Source organism: Dasypus novemcinctus, chromosome 8 (genome assembly GCF_030445035.2).
Source record: "Dasypus novemcinctus isolate mDasNov1 chromosome 8, mDasNov1.1.hap2, whole genome shotgun sequence".
In the NCBI taxonomy this organism is placed as follows: Eukaryota; Metazoa; Chordata; class Mammalia; order Cingulata; family Dasypodidae; genus Dasypus; species Dasypus novemcinctus.
The window spans coordinates 87,340,922-87,359,487 of NC_080680.1; the positions used below are offsets into that span (position 1 = coordinate 87,340,922).

At 42.5% G+C, this 18,566-nt stretch overlaps 1 protein-coding gene across 27 annotated transcripts in view; it reads right to left on the reverse strand.

Annotated features, from left to right (window-relative positions):
* The window catches only part of USP20 (ubiquitin specific peptidase 20), a 59,553-nt gene that overhangs the window by 38,577 nt on the left and 2,410 nt on the right, over positions 1-18,566 (reverse strand). For 16 of the 27 annotated variants that reach the window (XR_011649446.1, XR_011649447.1, XM_071216903.1 and 13 more), the window contains one exon: positions 1,589-1,685. The exons of 10 other annotated variants lie outside the window; for them this stretch is intronic. Coding sequence is in view for 15 of the 17 variants with exons in the window: in XM_071216903.1 (XP_071073004.1) it covers positions 1,589-1,669 (81 nt within the window). In the remaining 2 variants the exon portion in view is untranslated. Of the gene's footprint in view, positions 1-1,588; positions 1,686-5,306; positions 5,408-5,698; positions 5,733-18,566 lie in introns of those variants that run through there. One more of the 27 variants, XM_012526981.4, reaches the window with a different exon arrangement.

An 18,566-nucleotide genomic window follows, 5' to 3' on the forward strand; every position in this document is an offset into this window, starting at 1 on the left:
GCCTTAATCATAATTTAATCAAGCAAAAGTGAAAACTCTGAATCCAATACAATCTAAGACGCCCAGAGGAACAGACCATTTTATAAACATAATCCAGTATCTATTTTTGGAATTCATAAACAATATCAAATTGCTACAGTGGTTAAAATGTTATGCTGTAAATATGTTACTATAATTTTAAAAATTTTAATGTTGATTTTATTTTATAAATTTCCTGATACCCACAGAGGTATCAGCTGAAGACATGTTCTCTGAAATGCAGGCAGTGAAACACCTGTAACTGTTCTTGATCTTTCTGATCCAGAAGCACTAAAAAAACCCCCAGAAGGCTACAACATCCTGGCCCTCATCTCCCTATTTTCTGCCTTCCTCCTCTTTTCCTTGCTCATGTTCTCTCTGCTCTCAGATTCTCCTAATTCCTATATCTTTTGGACGAAAAATCCTCTCAGTTTGTCTCACTTCTTCCTTTGGGCAGCTTTTCTTCTTTATGAGAGAAACTCATCATTAGACAGTTTAAATGCACCAGAGCTTCCAAACCACATAGGAACTGAAATTGCTTCTAAAAAAAGCCAGAAGAATCAGTTCCCTCTCACAGTCCATGACTAACCCAGCTCAGGCAAAGGTCACCACTGCTGGTACAGTGAGGCTGAACAACCCAGCTTTAGACTTTCTGGAAAGAATACTGGACAATAGAATTACTCCACATCTGGGAATGTGCCTTAAATATAACTCTGCACATGTATGAAATGATGTTTCTAAGAGGCTATGCATTGCAGCATCACTTGCAAGAGATTATAAACAGCCCAAGTGTCCATCTATAGAGGATTAGCTATCATGTTTACACAATGAAATAAAACGCAACTTAAAGATTGAGAAAACTGCCTCTGTGTAATGATGCTAAAAGTGCTCCAAGACACATGAATAATTACAGAACAGTGTCTGTATGCTACTTGTTGTTAGAAAGGGAGACAATTAAAAATAAGTGTTTTGCTTATAAAAATACATAAATTTGCTTGTATTTACGTAAAAGAAACTCTGAAAAGATGTAAAAGAAACTAACAGAAGTGGTTACCAGTGCATGGGGTAGGAGGATGGCTGCAGGGATGACAGGGAAATTCTTGTCATTTCTCTTCTCCTATTGTTTCATTTTTGAACCATGAGAACGTATTTAGTTTAACAAAATAAAGACAACAATGGTGGTGATGCATCCTCCCTAACCCAGAGAAGAGGTCCACCTCTTAATCACAGGCTGCCTGAGCCCTCTTCAGGTCATGTTTGTAAAAATGTCTGTGGACTCTGAAAGCATGATTTGTTCCCTGTCTTGGAAAGGCTCTGCACACTCACTCCAACAGCTAATGGACAAAGAACATTAGCGGTTCCCAAACGGACCACTCTAAATTATAATTAATGACTATTAGGACACAGTCCCAGAAAGAAGGTCTCCAAAACCAGACAGCAACTTTTCCATTTACACAAAAGGTTGAGCAGATGCTGTCAGGGAGCCAATTTTTCCACTGCCTCAGCAATGTTCACATGCCAGGAACACGGCCCTGGTGTGGTCTTGCCCCCTCAAGCTCTGGTCTTTTACCTTAGATTTGAGCAGCAAGTCCTCTTTAGTCACCTCCCCTATAGAGTCAAGGTGAGGGCAAAGGTCTCTGGAGTCCCCCATTCTGGACTGGGCTCACCTATGAGAAGACACAAGGAATCTTGGGTTAATGGCAGCCACTGCTAGGGAAGTTGGAGGCTAGTGGTTAAGAATATGGATTTTAGGCTCTGCCACATACCAGCCTATGACAATGGGCAAGCTAATTTACCTCCCTGAGTTTCACTTTCTTTGTCTAAGAAATGAGGATGATAACACCCCAGTGACTTGCACTGAAGATTCACAAAGATAATGCATGTAAAATGCTTGGCACAGGGAAGCACCTAATAAATGCGAGGCATGATAATTAGCACTGTGAATACGCAAGAAGCAAGAGTCCTGTCTATAGTAAGACAGCTACAGACAAGAGAATCTAAAACTGTGGATGCTTTTTTTCAGGAGGCCAAATCTATGACCTGGAGACCACTCTATCACAAGAGGCAGGGAGAGGGGCTGACAGTGTGGACAGACTGGTTTTAAAACAAATAGGAAGGTAAGAAGCAGATAATGATTTAGGTCTTCTCTGAATGAGCAAGACCTCTCTTCTTAAGTGGCCCTCAAGTCCTATAAGAACCTCAACAGAATTACTTAACACCACAAAATACCAGAGGAGGCAGTCAAAGCAGTGCTTCCTCTAGAAAACATCTTCTAAGAACAAGGAGAGGAAACGGACTTTGGCCCAGTGGTTAGGGCGTCCGTCTACCATATGGGAGGTCTGTGGTTCAAACCCCGGGCCTCCCTGACCTGTGTGGAGCTGGCCCATGCGCAGTGCTGATGCGCGCAAGGAGTGCCGTGCCACACAAGGGTGTCCCCCGCGTGGGGGAGCCCCACGTGCAAGGAGTGCGCCTGTGAGGAAAGCCGCCCAGCGTGAAAAGAAAGAGCAGCCTGCCCAGGAATCGCACCGCCCACACTTCCCATGCCGCTGACGACAACAGAAGCGGACAAAGAAACAAGACGCAGCAAATAGACACCAAGAACAGACAACCAGGGGAGGGGGGGAAATTAAATAAATAAATAAATCTTAAAAAAAAAAAAAAAAAAAAAAAAAGAACAAGGAGAAAGTTAAAAAGAAGGTTAAGCAAACCAGCATAGGAAAAAGTCTGGAAAGATGTTCACCAAAATACCAACAATGGTATATATCTGTGTGACAGATTTCAAGTGATAATTTTAAAAAATAGCTTTTATCGTTTTTGTTTAAGGCAGAGGATTTTTTTTTTAATTTTATTTCTCCCCCCTCCCCCCCCAGTTGTCTGCTCTCTGTGTCCATTCACTGTGTGTTCTTCTGTGACCGTTTCTATCCTTACCAGCGGCACCAGGAATCTGTGTTACTTTTAGCTTTGTCATCTTGCTGTGTCAGCTCTCTGTGTGTGCAGGGCCATTCTTGGGCTAGCTGCACTTTTTTTCACGCTGGGCGGCTCTCCTTATGGGGTACACTTCTTGTGCGTGGGGGACACCCCTGCGTGGCAGGGCACTCCTTGCGTGCATCAGCACTGTGCATGGGCCTGCTCCACACGGGTCAAGGAGGCCTGGGGTTTGAACCACAGACCTCCCATGTGGTAGGCAGATGCCCCATCCATTGGGCCAAGTCCGCTTCCCAGAGGATCATTTTAAAAAGAAAAATCAGACAATATAAAAAAAGGACAAAATAAAATCAAGCACTAATGAAACTGTGGCAAACACTTCCCAACCAACATTCTTCTGCAGAAAACTTCTTTATGAAATTATTTTAAAAACTGATTTCTGATTTGAAAAATATATGCCTGGTTTGATTTCTGATTTGAAAAATATATATCACTCCTTGGTGGTGATATACCGTTCTGAATCTTGATTGTGGTGGTTACATAAATCTATACATGGGATAAAACTGCACAGAACTAAGCATGTACACACACACAAATGACTGCATGTAAAACTGGAAAAATCTGAATAAGCTCTGTGGATTGTAACAATAGCACTTTACTGGTTGTGATATTGTATTGTAGACATATTAAAGATGTTACTATTGGGTGAAAGAGTCTGAAGGGGACACAGGACCTCCAGCACATTTTTTGCAATTATAATTATTTCAAAATAAAAAGTTTAAAAATAAATGCTTCAGCTATCCAATATTTCAGCAGATATATTACCCAAGAATCTGACTGCTAACTCTACCTCCAAACTGTTGACAAGAAAGATCCAGACTCATCACCATCCCACAGTCCACAGAATAGAGGAATAAAATATGGATTAGAGTGGAGTTACTGATACTCTACTATAAAACTACTGTGACTAGTAGTAGAAGAAATTGTAGAATTGAGGTGGAGAAAGCGGCCACAGTAGTTGCTGAGGGCAGGGAGACGGAAGAAAAGATATGATGTGGGGATGTTTTTGGGATTTTGAGTTGTCCTAAATGATATTGCAGGGTCAGATGCTGGACTTTATATATCCTGCCATAACCCACTGAATGTACTGGGGTAGAGTGTGAACTACTGGGTAAACTATTATCCATGTGGTGCAGCAGTGCTCCAAACTGTGTTCACTGAGTGTAATGAGTGTGTCACAATGATGGGGGAGGTTGTTGGTGTGGGAGGAGTGAGGTGGGGAGGTGGGGGGTATACAGGAACCTCTTATGTTTTTTAATGTAACATTTTTTGAGATGTACATATCTTCAAAAATATATAATTTACAAAAATGATGGGGGTGGGGGGTGGCGAGTGGGTTATATGGGAACCTCTTATGTTTTTTAATGTAACGTTCTTTGTGATTTATTAACTTTAATAAAAAGAAAAGAAAATAAATTAAAAAAAGAAAGATCCAGACTAACCAAAAACTTAAGTGGATCCATGAGTGGCCTAATGAACCCAAGAGTGGTTTAATCAAAGGCAGAGATTGTGTCCACCAAATCTAGGAGGTGGACCCCAGACTTCTCCTGGATGACGCCCCCTGCCCCAAGTGAATTCCTCCTCGAGCAGAGAGTACTGTCAGCCAGGGGCCGCCTGGTATGGACTCCCTGGGAAAACACTTGTCTGTCTGGTGCTGATTAGACACTAGGTACCAGGCTAAGCACTTTATATGCATTATTTTATTAACAACTCCTCTAGCAATATTTGAAGCAGATGTGATTAGCCCCAGTTGATAGATAAGGAAATAGGGGCTCCTTCACACCTAAAGTCTCACAGACAGGAGAGGCAGAGCTAAAGCTGAAAGCCAATTTGGTCAGACTCTTACGGCCCTGTGGGTGTCTACTCTCCCTCTTTCTTTTTAACTTATAAATTGTTAAAACTATACAAAAATAGAATTGTGTAATGCACTCCCATGCATCCATCACCTAACTTCAACAATTAACAACTTCTGGCCAATTTTGTTTCATCTCAACCTGCCACTTCCTCCTCCATTTTCTTTTTTTTTTTTTTTTGAGATTCCAGGGCCAGGGATTGAACCTGGGACCTCGCATGAGGGAAGCCAGCACTCAACCACTGAGCCACATCGGCTCCCTCCATATTATTTTGAAGCAAATCCCAGATATAACATTATTTCATTTGTATTTCAGTATGTATTTCTAAAAGATAAGGACTTTAAAAAAATACACACAACTCCATTATTTCAACTAAAAGAAAAACCCGTATTTCCTCCTCAGTTCATGATCTTAGAAGCTCCACCTGAGGAGAGGAAGCTGTGGGCCTACCTCTCGGTAAAGTGATGCCCCCAGGGCGTGGCTCGCATTTGCATTCTCCACTGACAGCTAAAGGGATAGTCTGCCTCAAGTGGAAGCCTCTGGCAGAGAACCTAGAGGGGCAAATCAACACATTTCATGCAGTTCTGTTATTTTCAAATCACTTAGCACCAACTAGAGGCTAAAAATAGCCTAGAATTCCTCCTAGGAGGAAAAAGTGAGTTTTTAAATATTTGGGACACCCACAGGTTGCACACACTTCCCAGACCTTCCGCAGTGACAATAAAAACACACCCATTTCTGAGAATGCTAAAGAAGGCGTGGTCAGAGGTGGCAAAAAGGTCAGCCCCTTTGGTGGCAGGGGGAATTGCTGGACCCTTTATTAGCCAGTGCTGGGGCATTACCTTTGTGATCCCTCAGAAAGGAGACCTCCAAGGTCTGTAGGAGGGAACCAAATACGAGAATCAAAATACCAAATATGAGAATCGTATTGCTCCCTCTACCTGCCACAGCCCCTCAACCTCTGGACAGGAAAGCCTGGCACCTGGCAAGCATACCACTAGCCCCTGCTGATTATGGCTTAGACTAAAAGGTCATCCTTTGAGCCTCCTAAGGACTCTGCTGCTCAGAAACGCCCACCCCCAAGTCTTCAGCAATCCTAGGCTACAGGAACAACCAGGTTCATTCACGGTCGTCACTGTCCCCTTTCCTTGACGAGCCACAGTATCCCAGATTTGGGCAATTCAAGGAGGGAGAGGCAGTTAGAAGCTAACATTTAAAATGATCACATGAAAATGATGGGACTCAAGATTCTAAATTCCAAACCTCCTCACTTGCAGCCAGCCTTTTTTTTAAAGTGTTTCTACTGGGGAGCAGATGTAGTTCAAGTGGTTGAGCGCCTGCTTCCCATGTATGAGGTCCCAGGTTCAAGCTCCAGTACCTCCTAAATAAATAATTTTTTAAAAGATTTTTTATTTATTTTCTCTCCCCATCCTCCCCCCCCCTCCCCGGCATTGTCTGCTCTCTGTGTCCATCTGCTGTGTATTCTTCTGTGTCTGCTTGCATTTTTGTCAGCAGCATCAGGAATCTTTATCTCTTTCTGTTGCATCATCTTGCAGTGTCAGCTCTCCCTGTGTGCGGTGCCACTCCAGGGCAGGCTGCACTTTTTTTGCGCAGGGTGGCTCTCCTTGTGGGGCACACTCCTTGCATGTGGGGCTCCCCTACACGGGGGACACCCCTGTATGGCATCGCACTCCTTGAGTGCATCAGCACTGTGCGTGGGCCAGTTCACCACACAGGTCAGGAGGCTCTGGGTTTGAACCCTGGACCTCCCATGTGGTAGGTGGACGCTCTGTTGAGCCAAATCCGCTTCCCCTAAACAAATTATTAAAATAAAATAAAATATAATAAAGTGTTTCCACTAAAGTCAATGCCAAGTTGGCACTAGTCCAAACTATTTTAAGTTGCAATAAATGGGTCTGTGTGTGTGTGTGTGTGTGTTTAGCTTATTTTGTATGTGCCCCATCTCTCCAGCTAGATGGCTGGGGGGTGGGGGGAACCTAGGTTATGACCTTGGTGACCCAGCACCAAGAATGGTGCCTAGAACAAGGGATGATGGTGACAGTAAAGCCCACTCTTGATTTGCACGTGTAATCCAACTATTTAAGTTCCAGCCCTTTGACTAACAATCCTATATGTACTCTCACTACTCCCCTTTTACATGAGGAAATGGAATTGGAACTAAGCAACTTGGCAAAGGTCAGTCACCTGGCTAGGAGGGGGTAAGGAGCTGGAGAACCTAACCAGATCTGTCTGCTACAATGCCAGATTCTACATTTTTTCTATAAAGGACCAGATAGTAAATATTTTAGGGTTTATGGGCCACACTGGCCTCTGTCATATATTCTTTGTAATTTTGTTCTCTACAGCTCTTTAGCTCAAGGATCATATGTGAACAATCCTGACCTGTTAGATAGCTTGCCAATCCTTGTTTGCCATGCTGTTGGGCCTCCTGAAAGCAAGCTAGGATTATGGACCCACCACATCCCACTGCACACAAATCATCAACAGTTTAAAAAGAGCAAAAGGAATTCCGGGAAGATGCAGACTAGTAAGACATGAGACTCTCTTCTCCTCCAGAAAAACAGCTAGAGGACAGGCTGAAACAGCTCAGAAAATGATCTTCTAGGGTTTAGGACACCAGGTAAAGGCTGGACACCACCCAGAGGAGAGAGGGACAAAGGAGGGAAATCATGACTACGGAACTGTGGCTTGAAACCAGCAGCTACTGCTGCTGGCCTGGCACCCTCTCCCACACTAAAGACAGTTTAGAATTCTAAGGCCTCTGGGCCTGCAGCTACAGACAAAGGGGGCTCCAGGGATCTACCACCCCAGGAAAGGGGAGAGAGAGGGACACAGCCTAAGGCAGACTCAGCTTTTGACTCACAAATTTGGTCTGTGTGTTCTGGAAGTCCTTCCAGGATGGCAAGGACTTAAAATGACCTCCCAATCTCCTTCTCTACTAACTGGGACTGATTATTGAGGACTCAAAGGGGAGTAGAAGTATTTCCTAGCTGGGAAAAGGGAGGGGGCTGCCAGAGAAGGCTGGAGAACCGTCTCGAAAGTGTTTGAATTACAAGGCTCTTAGCCTGTATCACATTGATCCTGTCTATGTTGCAACAAATACACTCTGACCAGGAACTGAACTGAGAGCTACCAAAGAGTGCCATCTGTTGGCAGACCAAGGAAGTGCATGCAATTAAAAAGTAAGGCTTTTTCCAGCCTCTCTAGACTCCCTCCCCAAGGCCCAAGGAAGTGAGTCTACAACCAATTACCAGGTCCAGAATCCAGTTTTGAGCAACTAGCAGGGACAATCCTAACAATCCAGACAAGCCAAGAATTAAAGAGCAGTGGTAATACACAGCCTCCTGCCACTAAATCCCTACAAAAGAGAAAGAAACTGAGCATCCCAATAAACTACATCCTAATCAGATGCCTAGACATCAGCAAAAAATTATGAGCCATACTAAGAATATAGAAGACATGGCCTAAGAAAAGGAATAGATTTGAGAGAACTAATCAGCGAGATACACACAAATTTCCAAAATCAAATTCATGAGTTGAAAGACAATATGGTTAAAGAGATAAATGACATTAAAGAAGACATTGAGTGAACGGAAAGAACTTGAAATCCTGAACAGAAAAGTAACAGAGCTCACAGGAATGAAAGACACAATAGGTGAGATTAAAAAACAAATCTATTTCTATCTGCTGTCTACAACAGCAGACTCGAAATGACAGAAGAAAGAATAAGTGATACAGAAGACAGAACATGTGAAATCGAAGAAAGGAAAGAACGGGGAGAAAAGAATGGAAAAAATTGAGCAGGGGCTAAGAGTTAAATGACAACATGAAACGCAACAACATGCATGTCATGGAATTTCAAAAGGAGAAGAGAAGGGAAAAAGGGTAGAAAGAATATCTGAGGAAATACTAGCTGAAAATTTCCCAACTGTCACAAAGGAAATGAATTTATATGTCTGCATTAGTCAGTCAAAGGGGTGCTGATAAAAAATACCAGAAACAGGTTGTTTTTTATAAAGGGTATTTATTTGGGGTAGGAGCTTACAGATATCAGGCCATAAAGCATAAGTTTACTTCCCTCACCAAAGTCTATTTGGAGCAAGATATCTGCCAATGTCTGCGAGGATTCAGGTTTCCTGGGTTCCTACATTCCTGGGGTTTGCTTTTCTCCAGATTCAAGGTTCTTTTCTTCCTGGGGTTGGCTTCTCTTTCCTCTGGGAGCTTACTTCCTGGGGTTCTGGCTTAAGTCTTCAGCATCAAACTCCAACATCAAAACTCCAACATCAGAAACCCTCAACTCTGTTCTTTGCCATGCCTTTTATCTGTGAGTCCCTGCTCACCAAGGGGTGGGGACTCAATGTCGTAATTATAACTCAATCATGCCCAGGTACAGATCAGATTACAAACATAATCCAATATTTCTTTTTGGAATTCATATCCATATCAAACTGCAACAATGTCCAAGAAGCAAACTGAATAAATCCGAAGAGACCTACTCCAAGACATATACTACTCAAAATGCCAAATGTCGGGAAGCGGACTTGGCCCAGTGGTTAGGGTGTCCGTCTACCACATGGGAGGTCCGCAGTTCAAACCCCAGGCCTCCTTGACCCGTGTGGAGCTGGCCCATGTGCAGTGCTGATGCGCAAGGAGTGCCACCCCCTGCAGGGGTGTCCCCCACGTAGGGGAGCCCCAAGCGCAAGGAGTGCGCCCCATAAGGAGAGCTGCCCAGCGCAAAATAAAAAGTGCAGCCTGCCCAAGAATGGCGCCGCCTACACGGAGAGCTGAGACAACAAGATGACGGAACAAAAAGAAACACAGATTCCCGTACGGATGACAACAACAGAAGGGGACAAAGAAGAAGATGCAGCAAATAGATACAGAGAACAGACAACTGGGGTGGTGGGGGAGGAGAAATAAATAAATAAATAAATCTTAAAAAAAAAAAAAAGAAAGTCAAATGTCAAAGATAAAGAGAAAATTCTGAGAGCAGCAAGGCAGAAGCAAACCATCACACACAAGGGATACCCAGTAAGACTTAGCACAGATTTCTCTTTAGATAACATGGAGTTGAGAAGATAGTTGTATGGTACAATTAGAATACTGAGAGAAAAACTGCCAGCTGAGAATTCTTTATCCAGCAAAATTGTCCTTCAAATATGAAGGTGAGTATAAAATATTCACAAATAGAAACTAAGAAAGCTTGCAGAAAAAAAAAAATCCACCTTTACAGGAAATATTAAAGGAAGCCTTAGAACTGAAAGAAAAAAGACAGGAGAGACAGGCTTAGAGGAGAATATAGAAGAAAGAATAGCAGAAAAAATAACCAAAACAGTAAAAAGACAGACAAAAATATGATATGACGTATGAAAACCAAAGAATAAAATGGTACATTTACAGTAATATCATTGCACACGAATGGATTAAATACCCCAATCAAAAGATACAGGCTGGGAAACGGACTTTGTCCCAGTGGTTAGGGCGTCCGTCTACCACATGGGAGGTCCGCGGTTCAAGCCCCGGGCCTCCTTGACCCATGTGGAGCTGGCCCATGCCCAGTGCTGATGCGCACAAGGAGTGCCCTGCCACACAGGGGTGTCCCCCGCGTAGGGGAGCCCCACGCACAAGGAGTGCACCCATAAGGAGAGCCGCCCAGCACGAAGGAGGGAGCAGCCTGCCGAGGAATGGCGCCACCCACACTTCCCGTGCCGCTGACGACAACAGAAGCGGACAAAGAAACAAGACGCAGCAAAAAGACACAGAAAACAGACAACCGGGGGAGGGGAGGGGAATTAAATAAATAAAAATAAATCTTAAAAAAAAAAAAAAAAGATACAGGCTGACAGAATGAATAAAAAAACATGAGCCATCAATATGCTGCTTACAAGAAACTCACCTTAGACCCAGGGATACAAAACGGCTGAAAGTGAAAGGTTGGAAAAAGATACTCCACACAAATAATAACCAAAAAAGAGCAAAGGTGGCTATACTAATATCAGACAAAACAGACTTTAAAAGCAAAACCATTTTAAGAGATACAGAAGGCCATTATATATTAATAAAAGGGAAAATCCACCAGGAAGATATAATAGTCATAAATACCTATGCACCTAACCAGGGCACCCCAAAATACATGAGACAAACTCTGGGAAAACTGAAGGGAGAAACAGACATCTCTATGATAATCACTGGAGACTTCAACACCCTACTCACATCATTAGAAAGAACAACTAAACAGAAGATCAACAAGGAAACAGAACTTGAACAATATGATAAACAAGTTAGACCTAACAGACATATACAGAACACTGCTTCCAAACTTAGCAGGTTATACATTCTTCTCAAGTGTCCATGGATCTTTCTCCAGGATAGACCACATGTTAGGACACAACGCAGCCCTTAATAAATATATACATATTAAAATTATACAAAGCATTTACTCAGATCATAATGATATGAAACTGGAAATCAGTAATAGACAGGAAAAAATAAATTTGCCAGTGTGTGGAAGCTGAACAACACACTCCAAAATAATCAGTGGGTCAAAGAAGAAACTGCAAGTGAAATCACTAAATATTTTGAGACAAATGAATACAAGAATACAACTTATCAAAACTTATGGGATACAGTGAAGGCAGTCTTGAGAGGGAAATTTAGGGCCCTAAATGCCTATATCAAAAAAGAAGAAAGAACTAAAATCAAAGATTTAACTGAACAACTAGATAAACCAGAAAAAGAACAGCAAACCAACTCCAAAGCAAGCAGAAGGAAAGAAATAATAAAGATTTGAGCAGAAATAAATGAAATTGAGAACGAAAAAACAATAGAGAAAATCACAAAACCAAAAGCTGGTTCTTTGAGAAGATCAATAAAACTGACAAACTGCTAGCCAGACTAACGAAGGAAAAAAGAGAGAAGATGCAAATACAATCAGAAAAAAAGGGGAGAAGTTACAACTGATACCACAGAAATAAAAAGAATCATAAGAGGATATTATAAGAAACTGTATGCCAACAAACTAGACAACCTAGATGAAATGGACAAATACCTACAAATGCACAACTTACACTGATGCTACAAGAAATACGAGAACTTAACAAACCAATCACATTTAATGAGATTGAGTCCATCATCAAAAATCTCCCAGCAAAGAAAAACCCAGGACCAGATGACTTCACAGGTGATTTCCACCAAACATTTCAAAAAGAATGAACAGCAATCTTGTTTAAACTCTTCCATAAAATTGAAGAGGAAAGAACATTACCAAACACATTTTATGAAACCAACATCACCCTAATATCAATGCCAGATAAAGATACTACAAAAAAGATTAGAGACCAATCTCTCTAATGAACACAGATGCAAAAATTCTCAACAAAATACTTGCAAATTGAATCCAACAGCGTAACAAAAGACCTATATATCACCAAGTGGGATTTATTCCTGGTATGCAAGTCTGGTTTAACATGAGAAAATCAATCAATATGATATACCATATTAACAAATTGAAGGGGAAGCAGACTTGGCCCAGTGGTTAGGGCATCCGTCTACCACATGGGAGGTCCGCGGTTCAAATCCCGGGCCTCCTTGACCCGTGTGGAGCTGGCCCACGTGCAGTGCTGATGCACACAAGGAGTGCCACACCACACAAGGGTGTCCCCGTGTAGGGGAGCCCCACGTGCAAGGAGTGCGCCCCATAAGGAGAGGTGCCCAGTGCGAAAGAAAGTGCAGCCTGCCCAGGAATGGCGCTGCACACATGGAGAGCTGACACAACAAGATGACGCAACAAAAAGAAATACAGATTCCCATGCCACAGACAACAACAGAAGCAGACAAAGAAGAACACGCAGCAAATAGACACAGAGAACAGACAACTGGGGTGGGGGGGAAGCGGAGAGAATTAAATAAATAAATCTTAAAAAAAAAAAAACTGAAGGGGAAAAAAAACACATGATCATCTTGATCGATGCAGAAAAGGCATTTGACATAACCAGCACCCTTTTTTGATAAAAACACTTCAAGAGAGGAATAGAAGGAAAATTCTTCAATATAATAAAAAGCATATAATCAATATTTCCTAAAAATTCTAAAATAAGCAGGTATTACTTTTATAATAAGAAATAAAGTTATTCAAATGAAGAAAAAAAAAGCATATATGAAAACCCACAGCCAACATCATAGTCAATGGGGAAAGGTTGAGAGCTTTCCCTCTATGATCAGGAACAAGACACGGATGCCCACTGTCACCACTTTTATTCAATATTGCACTAGAAGTTCTAGCTAGGGCAATTTAAAAAAATTAAAGGCATCCAAATAGGAAAAGAGAAAATAAAACTCTCACTGTTTGCGAATGACATGATCCTGTACTTAGAATATTCACAACAAAGCTACCTGAGTTAATAAATGAGTTCAGCAAAGTGGCAGGATACAAGACCAGCATGCAAAATCAGTAATGTTTTTGTATATTAGTACTGAACCAATCTGAGAAGGAAATCAGGGGGGAAATTCCATTTACAATAGCAACAAAAAGACTCAAATACCTATGAATTAATTTAACCAAAGAAATATGGACCTATATGCAGAAAACCACAAAACAATGCTAAAAGAAATTTAAAAAGACCTAAACAAAGGAAAGACATTCCATGTTCATGGATTGGAAGAAGAAATATTGTGAAGATGTTAATCTTACCCAAACTGATTCATAGAGTGAATGCAATATCAATCTAGATCCCAACAACATACCTTACAGAATTAGAAAAGGCAATTACCAAATTCATTTGGAAGGGAAAGTGTACCCGAATAGCCAAAAGCATTCTAGAAAAGAAGAGCGACATGGGAGAAATTTCACTGCCTGATCTTGAAACATATTACAAAGCTACAGTGGTCAAAACAGCATGGTAATGGCATGTTGCATGTACTTTGGGTATAAGGACCAAGAAACCACCATCTAAGTATTGAAGATGTTTCCATATATTTTCTTCTAGTTGTTTTATGATCCTGGCTTTTATATTTAGGTCTTTGATTCATTTTCAGTTGATTCTTGTATAGGGAGCGAGACAGTGGTCCTCTTTCATTCTTTTGGTTATAGATATTCAGTTATCCTAGAAACTGGGTGCCTCCCCCCTACATGGGAGGTCCCAGGTTTAGTTCCCAGTGCCTCCTAAAAAGAAGACAAGTAGACACAGAGAGCAGACAGTAAGCACAAACAACAAGGGGGGAGGGCAGAAGAAATAAATCTTTTTTAAAAAAAGAATACAAATCTTTGACTATATCTTTTACTAAAAGAAAAATTACTATGTCAAACTGTTTGTTTTAAAAGCTCTACAAAAGATGTGGCTCAGGCAAATGAGCTTCCACCTACCACATGGGAGGTCCCTGGTTCAGGTCCCAGTGCCTCCTAAAGAAGAGAGCAAGCTGGCACAATGAGCCAGAGCAGCAAGCTGACACAATAAGAGACATAAGAAGAAAAAACATAATGAGAGACCCAACAAAGCAGGGAGCAGAGGTTCCCAGTGCCTCCTAAAGATAAGCAAGACAGCAAGTTGATGCAATGGGCAAGTGAGGCAAGCTGACGCAGCATGATGACGCAACAATAAGAGAAACATAACGAGAGACACAACAAAGCAGGGAGCGGAAGTGGCTCAAACAATTAGGCACCTCCTTCCCACATCAGAGGTCCTGGGTTCAGTTCCTGGTGCCTCCTGAAAAGAAACAAGGAAGATGAACAGACATAGCAAGTGCAAACAACAAAGGGGTGGGGAGAAATAAATTAAAAAATAAAAAGTAAAAAGCTCCAGATACATAAGAAAATAAGCTTATATGCCAACCAACAGTATATGAGCATGCCTAAGATAGAAAGTTCAAAGTTTCTAACATTCTGAAAAGTTAAATGTTTAAAAATAAGTTTATATGAAGGGAAAAGTTAAATGGTAGTACTAAAAGTTTTCAGTGCTTAATACTCTACACACCATATCTAAGAGATCAGAAACACATGAGTCTGCAAGGATTGTACATGTTTCAGCGATCTGAAAGTTATTTTGTTTTATCTTGGTACCCAACCCACACTGACTAAGGACCTCCTCAGTGCCAAATAGAGTCCCTGGAAGCCCGGAACATATGCCAGACATGGTTTCTGCCCTCATGAGGTACAGTCTCATGCTTCAACATCTGTGTACCTGCATGCAACCACTAGGGAATTGTTTACTAACAGCAACCACCTTTTGTTGTGCCCTTACCATATGTCAGTTGCTTCATAAATGTTCTCCTGGGAGGTAATTATAACAGAAGGCAATAGCAGACATCCAGCCCTATGGTCAGCTCCTCCTCTGTCACTTGCAAACTGTGTGACCTTAGATAAATCATTTAATCCTGTTTCCTCATCCATAAAATGGGGACCATAAAAGCAACTAAGGTTCTTGAAAGGATGGAGTGAAACAATTCATAAGAAGCATTTAATATGATCATTTCTGATCACACAGACTTTCAGAATCTGTAGTTATCTGTACCAAGAATGCTCAAAAAACAGCTAAACTAGGGCCATGCTTTATAGATCAGGGAACTGAGATTTATAAGAATGTTCAGGGTCACACAGAAGGGTATGAAGCAGCCATAACCGAAACACTCTCTATCAGTTTCTTCACTCAGGGCTCTTTTGCCTGAGGACAGCACAGGTCAACTGGTCCAGCAACGAAATGCACCAATGTCAACAAGTTGGTCACACAGTTGGTGACTAATACATGGTTCCTTTGATTCTTGGTGCTCCTTTTTAATATTCAAGCTCATCTACAGGCGCTTTTGACATTAAAAAAAAAAAAAGGCTAGAGGAAATCTTCAGACACTTTTCCCATTGCCCTACATAGCTGGCACCTCTGGACCCTACTTTCTGCTGAGTACCTCTACTTCTTCCCTGCACCTTGAAGAGCCCCTTTCTGAACAAAGAAAGAATGAGAAACTGTTCCAGATAAATGATACTAAAGAGACAAAATTGGATGGTGGATCAAGAGGGAAATTGTCATAAAGGACATTCTTGGAACAACTGGCAAATTTGAATATGGGCTGCAAATTAGATAATAGTAGTATATTAACGTTAATGTTTCAGAAGGAGAAAATCACTCTCTGGTTATATATAATAATATCCTTGTTCTTAGACAACAACTCCTGAAATATTTACGGGTAAAGGGTCATTATGTCTAAAATTTACCCCCGAGTAGATCAACAATAGTAATAATGATGATGTAGATAGATAGATAGACAGACAGACAGATCGATCAATCTGGGATCCACATCTACTCAGTCTGGTACTATACCCAGTGTGTCACCTGCACTATCTCATCAAACGCTTACCTGTCCCTTTTGGGCAAGCACAACTGTTTCTCACCTTAGGAGCTTGAATATTAAAAAGGCTCTGAGATGGGAAGTCATTTGTCCAACCTCACACAGTGAGAAAGTGACACAGCTGCAATTGAGCCAAGTTGTGTCTGACTTCACAGCCCTTTTCTACCTCTACCTCTATGCAAATAAATGGAGAAGACAGAGCAGGTATTTAAAAAGGCTGAAAGGGAAAGAAACCTAAATTGCTGAGAGAATGGGGATCCCAGTATAGGCCCTATCGGTAGCCCTGGTCCTACTGTGCTGCCTCAGTCAGTGCCCATTAATGCCAGCCATCAGGGCTGTGCCTCCATCATATCAACCAGAGTAACTCTCCCTCCTGATCTACCAGATCCTCCTCCTCTCCTGAGGCATGACAAAGCAGGAGGAAAGGAGGTAGGGTTAATAGGTCTGGCAAAGATCCCACCCATTCCTGGCCCTGAGTCATACCTCTAAGTCGCTTCATCCTAAACAAGGGCAGGCACTTTTCCCTCCCTGGGGCCTGCATCATGAGAGGGGGAAAGGTGCCACCCCCTCAGGGACAAAGCGTAGGGGACAGGTCTTAGGGCCAGACCCGCCCAGCACGTAAGCATAGTCAGTGAAGCATACTGGGGCCTGGTGCCAGCTGAAACCAGCCTCCCATGCCCATTACTTATCATTTTTCTGGAGTTTCTGGCTACACCCTCTTCCTCCCAGTAAGAAGCCCAGTCCCTCAGGACCAAAATGGTAAGCAATGTTGCTGAGCTGTCTACTCAAAGAGGGATGCTCACCAGCCCTGCTGGCACTGATCCTCATCACATTAGCCATCTCACACCCCACACACCCATTCCTGCACACATGCATGTGCATACACCCTTCCACGCTCCTTCCACTCCTCAGTACATGTACCTTTACCCTCCCTCCAGTTCTCTTCACTCTATCCCAAAACAACTCCATTTTAACCAAATCCCAAACATACTCCATCTCTTAACCCAGTCTTAATTCCCCAAGAGTCCACCAACCTTTTGACTCTCAAAGCAGAAACTCTGAGTATCCCCGACCTTGACAAATTCTGAGTATCCCCGGCCTTGACAAACTCTGCTTTCCACACACCTCTAGGTCTCCTCATTCACCCCTTAGCCTTACCTGCCTTGTGCTGTGCTGTAAATAGCCCCCATGTATTAGAACTGATACTAACAGCTCCATGTCTTGAGCTCTTATATGCATGATCTCACGGAATCCTCATGACCACCCTGGGAGGAGAGCACCATGACTAGCTCCAATTAAGATGGAGAAACTGAGGCTCAGAGAGATGAAAATTCAACACACAGTTACTAAGTGGTTGAGCCAGGATTCAAACCCAGGAATGCCTGCCCAGAAGCTAGTGTTGAACTGTTGGCTACACAGCCTCCCAAACAGACCCAGGTCAGCCTGTCCTTGGGAAGATCTTGACCTTTCCAATTCCAAATATCCAGACTCCAAGGAAAGACTCCCCCAGCATCACAAGGAGAACAGTCTCCCTCACAAGAACCTCTTCTGAGTCATTCTTCAAGGAACACTTTGACGTTTAATTTAAATTCCTTGAGGGAAACGGACTTTGGCCCAGTGGTTAGGGCGTCCGTCTACCATATGGGAGGTCCGCGGTTCAAACCCCAGGCCTCCTTGACCCGTGTGGAGCTGGCCATGCACAGTGCTGATGCGCGCAAGGAGTGCCGTGCCACGCAAGGGTGTCCCCCGCATGGGGGAGCCCCACGCGCAAGGAGTGCGCCTGTTAGGAAAGCCGCCCAGCGTGAAAAGAAAGAGCAGCCTGCCCAGGAATGGCGCCGCCCACACTTCCCGTGCCGCTGACGACAACAGAAGCGGACAAAGAAACAAGATGCAGCAAATAGACACCAAGAGCAAGACAACCAGGGGAGGGGTGGAAATTAAATAAATAAATAAATCTTCTTAAAAAATAAATAAATAAATAAATTCCTTGAAGTCTAGGATGATAATAAATTATAATAAATTTGCAGAAACCAAAACCTGGTATTGCCCTTTGTTCTGGGCTTCATTAAGAGTCGGTTAATTAGAAAGGGCACGGATCTGGGGCTACCTGAGAGTAGCAGGCCCTGGGGGCAAGTAGACTGGAGGCAGTGACTGGTCCAGGCCACTGAGAAGGCCCCAAACCATGATATGAGTATGTAAATGTAAGCATAAGCAGAAACTCAAGACTCAGACATTTGGATCTGAAGACACTTAAAACCACAGAGAAGCAGACAATTAGAAAGGTTCAGTAAAACCAAACTTTGTGTAACCAGTAAATGGTAGAGCAGAGACTCTGGCAGGGAAAGAGAGGCTCAA